Here is a 12,846-nt window from a genome sequence, read left to right as displayed (position 1 = left end):
CGGCCTGCAATTCAGAAACTCACAAATTGTACTATTTCAGACAGAAGAGAATAGGTTCATATTTTTGTGAATTCTTGAGTGTTACCCAGGGAAGATTCTGAGCTGCAAAAATGTTATAGTACATATTTGATTATGTTGAGTTATATTTTAAAGATGCTTTTAAACAGCATTTTCTTTTATCTAGAACAAGTTTATGAACTCCTTAGAACTTAGAAACAGGGAATGGATTTCATGTGATTTTTTAGAAAATGCCATTAATCTGTATAACAAAGATAGCAAAAACTATAAGCAGAGATGAGGGGAGAAAAATAAGCAATACTCCACCCTCTGACAGAGAATCGGTAGCATTCTGACGCTCACAAAGCCCCATGTTGGTCCAGTCATAGGAATGCTTTTAGCTGAATACTGTGGGTGTCATGTTAGGCTGGGAAGGACTTTTGTCCTTGCATAACTTTACTATTTCAGTGGGAGGTTGCTAATGTTAAATTAGCCTATGATGACAACCCTTGTGACCTACAGTGACTGATGGCCTGGATTAAGTATAATAGGATCCACCAGATGACTGCAGTGACTTGAATTCGGATGCTAACGAGCAGAATTCCCTTCTGGTTGGCTGGTCTCAGTTCTTTTCTTAATGTTGTATAATTACATTTAACACTTGCTAAACCATTACAGGATGGGTAACAAGAATAGGATGCTAAAGACACAAGCACTTGTTATGGAAAGTTAAGTCACCTAAAATAAAGATTAAATGCAAGTATTTTCTGCTAGTACTAGGCCTGACAATAAGGATGTGCAGTTGTTTTCAGACAGAGGGAAGTTATTTGGCTACTCCGAAACTTCTTGTCACAGACTTCAACAACAGCAGGACTAGTCATCTGCTTTTACGTTGACAAAGACTTCTATCTTCCAGCATTGAGATGAATTAACACTTCTCTATTGAACAGTCTCCGTTAGGATGTCCTGTGGCCATTTTTTATAGGTGCAACTTAAATAGAAAGCCGATAGCGTTCGTGTCCACCGCCCTATGGATGCTGAAGCAATGTAGAGTTGGGTGTTGAAATAAAATCCGGGGAAAGGAGAGAAACTGAAAGGAAAAGCATCGACACAAATGGGATTAGTGCATCATGGCTTTGGGGGGCTCTCATGGTAGCGAAGGAGGAATATTTCCTTCAAACAGGGACACCATTTTTTCTAGTAAAACTTTACAGGCAGAGAACTTATGCTTGGATTTTACTTGCTTTTCAGTATATTTGCAAGCACAAATAGCTCTTGTTTTGCTTCCATTGACCTGTCTGCATGCACATCAATTAGTTAAAAGAGTAGATCATTTGATACACACCCAAGCAGTATTTGAGCGCTTGTAAAGAGCAAGCTAATTTTCGGCAGGGCTAAATACATATTCCTCTAAACAGTATGATAAAAACTAGTTTTCATTTCCATTCCAGTGCCTTTCTCTATTTTCTTTCACTTCGACCTTCTTGAAGGGAGATAACTGCAGCTGGTTAATCAATGTGCATTTATTCCCTTTCTGGTCAGATATCTGGTTTCTGTGAAAGATGCTGGGAGGAGAAGAGGAAGTGCATTGAGCTCTCAAATATTTACACTAAGATTGCAGTGACCTACATTTAGTAGTAATTCCCCTGCAAACTCAAATCTTTCTGTGAGAGGTTCAGTGACTTACAAATCCCTACGCTTATTATTACCCCAATTAACTGCTTACCTTCTCAGCAATTAGGTGTTGAACTTAAAGCATTGACAGAGTTATTTTGGGTAATACCGTCATCCTGTTGGTCAGGTTATATTATTTTCTCAGGATAGGAATATTTGGAGGCAGCAAATAACAGTTACTGAATTGTGCATCAGTTTGGAGCTTTTGAAGTAAAACCATGAGGACTTCTACCAGTTGCTCCTGCCAAAGACCCCGGTTGTGACTCACATGAGGTGTTCCCAGAGTTAGGACAATACTGGTCGGACCACTACCGCAAGCATTTCTGCTCAATGGTTAAATTCCAAGAGTTTTTACAGTCATCTTTGGAAATATTGTTTTGCATGTCATTATTACTAGTCTTTTGTACAATTTACTCAAACACAAGAGAAAACTAGAGAAAACGTAACTATATTAGTGAGGCGTTGAGCACTATATAAAAAATATGCATAAGTATGTATTAAATGCTTTAAGTGTTCTTTTTTCTTTAAAAATTTTCATCATCCTGGCAGTTACTTTGACACGTTTTTATGTGAGCTTGGGGAGATTCGTGTTTCTTTTGCCGCAATTAATATTTTCCAGCAATCTTTTTATGAGATCCAGCATATTAAGCTGCAGGAGACTTTTGAAATATGATACCTACAGTTCAACAGATTGATCTCCAGGATGGCCTTTCTTTTGAGGACAGCTTTGATGATCTAATGGCTTTTTTTTATCTCTCAGTTATTCTTGCCTTGTGTTTGAGAAGGAACTAAAATAATGGTTTTTTGAAGTTGGGATACTAAGTCTTATTTATTGACTTTTTTACTTTTACTCAGATCCGTGGACAGCACCATGTGTTTTTGTGTTTATGCATTTACACAGATGTCTGAGCTTGTGTCCCAGATGTATTTTCTCGTGTGTAGTTGTTGTATATTGGGAGATATTTTCAAGAATACAGGCTATGTAATTTTGATAGATCTTGTGATCCTTTTTGCTCAGGTAGGAAAGTCCAGGTTTGAGGTTGCACCTCCCAATTGGAATTGATCATTATTTTGTGTGTTCATGGTTAAATGTAGCAAAAAAGGGAAGGGATGGCCTGCTCCATAGATGCTAGAAGTAATAGTCAATCGACTCCTGTGTTTAAAACTGGACAAAAAAATACAAAGCAAATCAGTGAGACTCTCTTATATAAAGATGCAGTATAGTGTTTTGTAAGTACTGGTTAGCTTATTCTTGCTCTAATTAAATTTTCTTGCCTAGTCTTTTAATGTAGCCGGTGTAGTTTCTTCATGTTTTCTACAGATGTGATATCCAGAACATCTAGTCCTGTGTTTATCTCAAGTGAGCATTGTATGTAATTTTCAATATAGCTTCTTCAGTAAGGTCTGATGTGAGAACTCAGAAGGGATTGCAACAAAATTAACAGTGGGTTTGGATCCTTTCTATTATTGTAGGCTGTGCGAGAAGAACTGTGAGCAAGTGAATGGTTTATGGAATAGCATCTACAAAATTTCCTGTAACTGTTGAAACAAGAGCATATGGTGTTGAAATTAAGGAGGTCTATTTGTGTGCACGTTGTGTACAGGAGGACTGAACCTTGATTCAAACATTATCTACTCCTTTCACATTCCTGGGCCTCAAGCAATAGAATGTGTCTCTGCTATTTTATTAAAAAAACCCCACCCAAGCAACTAAAAAGATCCAACCTTCTTTTACAATAATAAAATCTTTTCCTCTCTTTTATCTAAAAAGACTCATTAAAAAAATCTTGATTGCTACTCTTAATTATTGCAGATAAAGCCTAAAGACTAAGGTACTGCATTAGTGAACTTGAAGGAACAGAATATATTGCTTTATGCGCAAAGGTAACAAGTAAACTGTAAAAATGTTATCCCCTTTTCAGCAGCAAGGAAGTGCTGTACCAGAAAAGCTGTATGTGAATACCCATTTCCATCAGTGGATGGAAAAAGGCATTGATCAACCTGACTTCTCTCCCTGCCCACACAAACTGTGGGCCATGGTCCAGCCCTCTCTGTGGCTACATGTAGCATCGTCACAAGGGACAATTTTAATTGTTATGAGAGCCCACTGAAAAATTCTGCTACTGAATCTGCTTAAAAAAAAAAAAAAAAAATCATTCCATATTTTAAAATGCAGTTTTGACACTGGCGTAGCAAGTGACATGTGTACGCATACACAGTGAGAGGGATTTCTGGGCATTTGTGTCCTGCCTGGTGAAGTCAGTGTGAATGTTCTGTACTATGTGAGGTATCTTGTTAGGTCACAGAAATTCAAGGAAATTCAGCCATACTCAGATACAAGATCTTTCCTATGAAACTTCTTTTGGTGGAAGGATTTCATATAAAGAGAAAGAGAAAGGAAAATAAGTAATAAGTGCAAGATCATGTCCCTGGCCAGGGCTCACTAAGCCCATCTTCCCATCGGGTGCTCCCTGAGGTGGGGCTGCCCCAGGACCCCTCTTGGCGATGCAGGGACCAGAGCAGGTCATCAGCCTGTGAAGTGAAGGTGCTCTGGCTCCGTCTCGCAGAATTATCCCGAGGACACTGTAGCCTGCGCCTGTGCAGTGTAGTCGTGGGCGTCCCAGCACTGCACGGGTGGAGGGAATCCCCTTTCTCTGCTCTGGAGCCTGGAAACGTTAACAGAGCTCATAGAGATGCCTCTTACCATTAACTTGCTTCCCTGTTTGGTTTCCATGAGGGCTTCCTCTTTTAAAAAAAAGTTTATTTTAATTTTTTGTGACATTTTGATTCTCCAGCCTGTTTTAGTCCAGTGTTGTAAGGAAGCAGTGTTTTGGTGATGGCTGTGGTATCTGTGCCGTCTGCCCCTCTCCTCCCCGTCCCCAGTAATCCTGATTCCTTTGGCCAGCTTCATGTATATTTAACAGAGGAGTTGAACATTAAACCCCAGCAACAGCGATAAGGTCACATCCACCCCCAAAATGATTATGTGACCCACCAGCAGCTGAGAGAAAGAACATTTTGTTTCCCAGACTGCCAGAGGCAGTACCCAGCCAGGCGGTCAGCACGTGCGTGTTAACTGGTGGGTGGCGAGATGCACAGCGTGGGTAGGGGACACAGGGACACACAGCTGTGGTGGGGTGTCTGCTGCAGAGGGGTCTGCTCTCAGGGCATTGCTACGGATGGTGTCTAAAAATGGGGGGGGGTTCTTTGTTTAGTATTTTCCTAACTGTCTTCTATAATCTCCTTGGTTTTAATGTGCTGTAACTTGGATTGTTGGTATCTAGAGTTGTTTGCAAGGCATCTCGTGCATCTCAGTGTCACATACCTCTCTTTTGCTCTCTTCCTCGCTTCACATGCTGTTGTCTTCCTGCATTAATCTGGGCTGCTGACAGAGGCGACACGGGCAGCTGCAAATAAAACCTCATTTGACTTACTAATCGCATGCTAAATACCAGTGGGGCAGCAATATCACCTGGATATTTACACTTTTTATGTAATACCATTTATGATAGATACAGTATATTGGCAGGTCAGACCTAAGAAAGTGAGCTGTCCTCTTGCTTCTGGTTTCTTGATCTGTTTTTATGGAAGCAGAATTCAGCTTAACAAGCTCTCTGCCTCTCATTCTAATTTCCTCTGCTGACATGCATTTCTTGTGGATATTTTGATGAAATGTCTTCATCAGAAAGTAGTAAATTTTCTAATATAGGACCTTAAAATATTGGTGGCAAAGTGCTGTCTTTATTTTCTCTCTGTAAGGGCTGTCTTGGTGTTTACTGTGGATCTTAAATGTGTATTTTATGATTGCTAAATTCAAAGTTCCTTGTCAGTGTTATTACTGTTACAATTTAGTAGTGCACAGGATTCTAGTCCTAGCTCAGGACCCTGGTGCCTAGCACTACACCCAGAAAACATATCAGCTAAACACATATTTAATGGTTCATTTCTTTGTATTTAAAAAAACAAACACACAGAGAGAACCTGCTATCCCAGCAGATGTTTCCATCTCTAAAAGTGCACTGTACTCCCGGATCGGCACCTCAGATGCAGAAGGCACCACGGGTCTTCTCTACCCCCAGCAAGACTTAGACTCTGCACTACGACTTGCCAGAGCAGAGGTAATTTTCTTCAGAATTTGGAAAAGGAAATATGTGCCCCTTGTGGTTTGCTTCTTTCCTGTTTTCTCCCAAATGATTCATATTATGAACACTTGTTTTTTTCTTGAAACCATCCTCAGCCGTGCTAAAGCCACACTAGAGGCTACCAAAGCAAAAGGTGCTACACTGCAAGTCTTACTTTTTTTGACATAAGTGAAAAGCAGACATTATATGAAAATAAATCTTTATTTTTAACCTCAAGTGTACTTTGTGCATCTCAACATTGCTATATAATTATATAAAAATTGTAAGATGCTAGAAATAGGAATAAAATTACGGATTTTACAAAGCTACATACGAGATTAGTCTGGCTTACAATAACAATTAAAAAATGGATACAATCTAGTGTTAGAGTATCCCAAACTTTATGATAGATTGTGTGAACGAAAGGAGCACAATCCTTTGGGTGTAAAATTTCATGGACAGTCAGCCCTAAATATGCATGCAGAAGCAGTAGAACCCCCTTAGAGGACAAACCAGGGGACCATGTTCCAAACCCACGTACAGAAGTATTTCAGGTTTGGCACCAGGCCAAATCAGACATACTGTAGTGTAATATAGTATTTCTTGAGAAGTGTCCATGTTGTAATCAGGAATGAATCATGAAACAAGAACATTGCATCTGCTTTCCTAAGTTAGTTTTTCAAAACTTGAGTATGATTTCACATCTGAACTTTTTTAATTGCACCTTGCAGTCTGAAAAAGAAAAAAATCACTAGGGATGCTTATATTTGAACCTATTATGCACTTGAAAACTATACCTTTGTTAATTAGAATTTGATATTAAATCAAATATCGTACAGTTATTTAATTTCCTCTTTAATAGATCACTTGGTTTTACTGTTGTATTTTTCCTTTGCTTTCTTTGTTTCAGATTGTGGCCAAGGAAAGAGAAGTATCTGAGTGGAAAGAGAAATATGAAGAAAGCAGAAGGGAAGTGATGGAAATGAGGTGGGTTATCAACTTGTCGCTAATCACACTGACAGAGAGTCTCATTTCAGCCTGTGGACAGTACACAGAGTACCCTGATTGTACAACTGTTCTAGGTAGCTGAATTTGTTTTGTTATTTTTAACTGCAGGCTTTGGATTGATCCTAAGCTGATACTTTGTCTTTGCTCTACCTGGTGGGCACCCCTGTTCAGGCTAATCATTGACAACTTCTCGGTTGTTAATCTCATTTACATCCTCAAAATACTGAGATAAGAGAGGTCTTAATTTAGGTCAATGTAAGGGAAGAATTTCCTCCAGTTTGTGCTGTGAATTCTCACATGGATTGCATAGTAATGTTTCTGTTGCCTGACTGGATGAGGCTGCCTGCAGAGCTGGCAGACGTATATACCTGCTAATTTAAAATTCACTCTCCACAAATAGTTTTGCCAACAGAATAAAGAATGTGAAGGTTTGCAGACAGGTATGAGTAGTACAGGCTCCCTCCAGGACATTATTGTAAAAAGTTTCTTTAACAATAGAAAACAAAAACCCAGTTGCCAGTAGAAAAATATTTCTTGCAGAGGAACCACTCTGGCCTTTGAGTGTTGACTTTCAAGGAGATTCTACACCCTTTCCTTTGAACTGAGCTCATTTTTTAATTGCTGCACACACTAGGCTTGATTTTAGTTAAGCAATTGTTATCTTGGATTTTGCTGCTCCCTTTGAGAGCTGATAGAAGGACCCTGAGCTTTTGAGTTTGTTCTATTCTATTTCTCCTCGCAAACCTGCCTCTATTACATCAAATATCTGTGTACTGGAACATAACTGGTTTCACCTTCCTTCCTAGCCAAGGTCCTACCACTTGCAATGGTGACAGCAAAATCACTGTAGTGGATGAGGTGAGCGCTATTGCTCGAAGAATCACTATTGCTTCCCATTTAGTCAGTTGACAGTTTCAGCCTTTCTTTTTTTACAGTGGTAATACCATAAGAACAACATACCAATGAGCTTGACCTGCTCACCGATCTGAATCTGGAAAAGTCATCAATTGCAAAAGAGAATGTATAAAAATATTTCAGGGAGTCTTTAAAGCGTATTATTTTCTACCTTCAAACAAACAGAAAAACCACACCCCTCCTTAACTCATAAATAAAAGGAAATTGTCAGATTATTTTAGCATTCTTCTTTGAAGTAATAATTTCTGCAATCACTTCTGAGACTGAATTTTCTTCAAAATCACTTCTGTTCTACCACCAGCTTCTTCCCAGAATTAAATGTCTCAGTAGTTTAAAGCTAAAGCCAATGAGCTGTATCAAGTGATGGCCTGCATATGCAATTCCTGCTTATATGCAGGAAAACTGTGCTTGGGGAGGAAGGGTAAAAGGGAACTGCGGCGCAGACCTTGGCAAATGCTAGCATGGGTGCCAGGAGTCGCACATGGCAGATTTGAATAGCGGCAGCACAGGGCTTTGAGCCAAAGCATCTTAAGAGAAGCATCTGCAAAAGGCAAGGGCAACCGCTTTATTTCTTTCAAAAAACCATCTCCCAGTGCCCAGGTGAGTTCTCTCACCTCTCTTGCGCTCTCCTTGGGAAAGGAAACAAAACCCTGGCATAGCCCTCAAATGCATAATGAGGCAAAATGGAAAGGAGCTGCTGCAAGCAGTCAAATTGAGGAAGCAAAACAAGGAATAAACCAAATGAGGAATTGTGTAAGGAATGTCTCAGCGTTCAGTACATGCTCAAGTGCGGTACTTGGTCTGTTTTCCAGACATTGCCTGGGTGCACGTGCCTGCTGGCTGCAAACAGGCACTGGCAGAGGTTGCTTATTCCTTAATGAAAGGAGAGCAGGGGGTCACACCGAGCAGCTGGCACACTGTAGATCTGTACCTTCATCTTCCTCACAGTAATTTGCTTGTGTGTCTACACCCTCAATAAAATTTGATTTGAAAAAAACCCACTTTATCTAAGCCAAATTTCCCACAGGCACATCCCTAGAACACATGGCTGAAAAAAAAATCTGACTAATATTGTCACAAAATGATAAAACATGCATGTGTGCACAAAGAAAGATTTCTCTTGGAGGATTAAATGTTGAAACAGTTCATGTGTGGTAAATTAGAGATGCAGCAATTAGATATGACCTAATGATAAGAAAGGAGTGAAGGGATTAACTACAGTTGCAAGCACAAAACCATCACTTCCCACAGAAAGAGAAGCAATGCTCCTTTAGCCAAGTCCTGCATACTCTACCTGGAATATCCTGAGTTCAGCTAAGTTTCCAGAAAAATGTCAGACTGGAGGAAATTCCACTCCAGAGGACAGTAGCCAAGATGAGAAGTTGTAATAATGTGATAACGATCAAAGACCTAAACTAAGGTGGCTATACCTTGGGCTCTGTACTCAAGGGTACAACCAGAGGCAGGCAAGACATATTTAAATATGGTTATTTGGGGGTCTCATTGATTATGCCTCAGTAAGGGCAGTCAAGCAGATGACCTCTGAGATCCTTTGTAGCCCTGGATTTTGGTGGTTTTATGACTTAGGAAACTGCAGGAAGTCAATAAATAGACTGAATATGGATTCATTCTAAAATGCCAAAAATACCTATGCAGAATGTCAAGCTAGAGTTGAAGATGTACCATCACAGAGAGGAATGATGTGGCCAGCATCCTTTAGTTCCCAAGCCATAATGACCATTATTTAGGCTGCTTGACTGAAAGAGGCCTTTGACATGAATCTGGAACAAGACTTCACTTGACTACCTTGCTTTCCAAATTGAGTATTATTAAAACCAATGTGTCATTGCAATATCCATTTCTGTTGAACAGCTGCCACATGATTCATACAGCTGGATAATGCAGAGAATGTGGTACCTACTTCAACTAGTCTAAGCTGGTAAAAATAAGAAACAGATAATGTTATTTCACTTTGCTGCCAACTTCCACGGCGCAGCCTAGGTTGGGAAGTGCTGTAGTGTTGTAACAGTGTTTAATGTCATATTCGTTGCCCTGAGTCCTTGGCTCCATTTTCTAGGATGATAAAACTTTCTAAAGGTGCCTAAAGGATATGACATGGCTTTAAAATCCTTACTGCTTACAGCAGGCTTTTGAGGTAATCTTCTTTGGACATGAAACCAATCCGTTCCTTTTAGGGGAAAATTCTTGCAGCTATCTTTGCTCTCAAAAGTGTCATTCATAGTTTAAAAAAAAAAAAAAAAAGAAAAACAAAAAGGCAATTAAAACAACAGGACTGACAGCAGGGAAGGCAGCATCCAAGCAGATCCCAGCGGAGGCAGCGGCTGGAGGCACAGCGAGCTGTGCAGAAACAGGCTCTGGCCCCGGTACCGAAAATTGTTCCTACCTGAGTGAGGTCAGTGGGGTACGCAGCTGTAAAGCCCCTGCTCTGCTGAGTGCTCTGCAGGACCAGGGCAAGTGAGACGCCACTGACCTTTGGGTCAAGTGGCCTTCTCAGGGGTTCCTGAGCTCTGTTTGTGATTCAGATTTGAGACAGGCAGTACTGCATTAGTTTTTTGAAAGCTCCGCAAGTTTCTCCTTTCCTTACTGACTTTTGTCTCAGGATTTTCCCACATCCTTTCTGTAACCTCACCAACTGCAGCAGACTTCTCTAAATGGAGCAAGTGAAAGTGAGCTAAGACTTCGAAAGAGATGTATTCAAATACCAGTGAGCTATTTTGAATATCCACTTCAGATGAAATGTGGGGTAATTTTGGTTTTCGTAGACAGTCCTACGTGGCTCATGAATCAAAGTGCAGATCAAACTAGTCTCATTTTATTAGCTTTATTTGGCTCTGGGAAGGGATAGATCATCTTTCTAAATCACATTTAATCTGCTTATTTTGGCTAACCTTTTTTCAAGAAGGAAATTCAAAGCCTACCGTGAGTATATGAAATAAAATAGTCTTAGAAGTAACATTTTGCCACCTCTGTTTCAAAAACAGATTTGGGAAATAGGACACGATGGATTTTGTGCTACATAATTGAATATTTTGGTCTTGTTCTCTTAAATGCTAATGGATCATTTAGTCACATTTGGAGAGTGGAAGATTAGATATATTTTGGATGAGGGCCAACTATACTCCTGTTAGGTTTACTTGCTACCAGTTATAACTTACTTAACGTTTACATTAAAAGTAAGCAAACACGTACATGGAGAAGAGGGCAGAAAGTAATGGAAAAATCAGACTCTTGTAGCTCTTGAATTAGACCAATGTGATAATGTTTATATTTAAATAATGATCAGTAATGTACTTCGGGCATGTTTCAAATAACAGAATTTGTTTCAAAGCAATCCCTTTTCACTCCTCCACCTGTATTGATTTACATGGGGAATTAAAAATCAGGTGCAATGTTTAAACCGCCAGTTTTATTTGTTACTCAGGTAATAAGGAGCATATAAAAGTGTGAAGGGGTTTTGTATCTTAAAATACTATAGTTCAGTTATTGAGTAGCATTATTTGCTAAGTAAGCATTAGCAATTATGATGTTTGCCAAAAGCTTTTCTTTTTTTTCCCTCTTATAGGAAAATAGTTTCAGAATATGAGAAGACGATTGCTCAGATGATAGGTAGGTGTTTCTACTCTAAAAGATGCTATCCTCCGCTCTGATTTTCTGAAAAGAGCCTAGAAACATGGTTGAAGTCTGTGGGCTTAATTTTGATGCTAGCTACATCTGCTGATGCTGCTGGGAATTGTGAATGCATCTGAGGACACCAGTGTGTGCTGCCAGGTTGTGATGAAAAGCTAGGGCTTCATTTTACAGAAAGCAGCCCCCGAGGCAGTCCAGGTAATACAGAAAGGTCAGGGCTTTTTCTTCTGCATCAAAGCTAACTGTCCCATAGGAAACATGTTCAAATGCTTTGCCCAGAACTCATGGATATCTCCAGGACAGACTTTCAATGACCTAAAAACCCTTTAGTCATCCACTCCCAACTGTTTCACATGGGAGATATCAAACTTAGCTCTTTACAACAACAGGGATTATCTGTGCTAACTGCTTTGGTCAGACCAAAACCTAGATTAACTCCAATCCCAGCTGAGAGATTATAAGTGGCCAATCCACCTCCCCAGTTATTTACTGACTTAGGGGTCTCCTTTAAGGTCTAAATTATGACGTGTTTTGCCTCATAGTAATTAGAAAACGCCTTTGTTAACAGCATGCCCCACAAATGAAAAACGCTACGTGCAGTAGCGTTTCAAAACCAAAGGTTGCAGGACTCATGTGCTTCCTTAGTGCGGGAGGTCTGGCCCCTGGGATGTGATTTTAAAGCTCCTCATAAGATTTCCAAAGCTCTTTTTCTTAGTCTGGCTATAGAAAGCACCAGTGGCTTGTACTGCCCTGTACTGCTTCAGCTCGAGCTGTCTCCCAGAAAGGCGAACAGCTGAGTGGGGTTGTGGGTCCTCTATGGCCAAAATTGCTGGGAAGACCAGAAAAAGAAGCAGTGGCTGATGAGAAAGCAGGACCAAGCTTGTCTGGACAAGCTCGAGTAAAGCAGCAGAGAACTGTGAAATATTGTTAAAAGCCATTAGGAGTGGCCTTGGAATTAAATCTGGGCTGTGAGATGCAGGAGAAAGACTAGCCTAGCTAATGTTATCTGTGAGCAGGGAGTGTTATGAATCCAGCCTGTTCGCACCGTGTTTATTGAAAAAATAAAAAGAAATTAACTTTACTTCTTACTCCCCCTGAGAGAACTGTCACAGAGAGTATAGTGTGCCAGGAACACAACAGGCATACCTGCATCTTTCTAACAGGTTTTTAACCAGTAAGGATTTTTATTACAGCTCTCAACATATCATATTGTTTTGCCCCTTTTAAAACGGCAGTCCTCATATACAGCCTGTATTGTGTGACCCCCCATATTTTTGGTTTCTTTTAAATTGTTTTCTTTTAATTAGTGCTTGAGTTGTGTTTACATACGTTTTTAGTGAATTTGCTTATTTTTGCCCAAAGAGACCGGGCGGAAATAGTTCAATGTCTGGTGCTTTTGCTGCCTTCCTGCATTTCTCAGCCATTGGGAGACACCCCAGCCTTCTTTCAAGTGAAGGGAAAAATGGGCCTATAAATAAATAAT

The 12,846-nt window shown here is 40.0% G+C and overlaps 1 protein-coding gene across 1 annotated transcript in view; it reads left to right on the top strand.

Annotated features, from left to right (window-relative positions):
• Positions 1-12,846, top strand: part of TACC2 (transforming, acidic coiled-coil containing protein 2) — an 85,723-nt gene that overhangs the window by 64,681 nt on the left and 8,196 nt on the right. Inside the window, exons 10-12 of the mRNA XM_010564660.1 lie at positions 5,646-5,789; positions 6,703-6,779; positions 11,299-11,342. Coding sequence (XP_010562962.1) covers positions 5,646-5,789; positions 6,703-6,779; positions 11,299-11,342 — 265 coding nt within the window. The remainder of the gene's footprint in view (positions 1-5,645; positions 5,790-6,702; positions 6,780-11,298; positions 11,343-12,846) is intronic.

The sequence above is a fragment of the Haliaeetus leucocephalus genome, unplaced genomic scaffold, assembly GCF_000737465.1.
Source record: "Haliaeetus leucocephalus isolate CR32 unplaced genomic scaffold, Haliaeetus_leucocephalus-4.0 Scaffold184, whole genome shotgun sequence".
Classification (NCBI taxonomy): Eukaryota; Metazoa; Chordata; class Aves; order Accipitriformes; family Accipitridae; genus Haliaeetus; species Haliaeetus leucocephalus.
The sequence above is the reverse complement of the archived record's forward strand: the minus strand, read 5'-3'. Positions and strand labels throughout refer to the sequence as shown.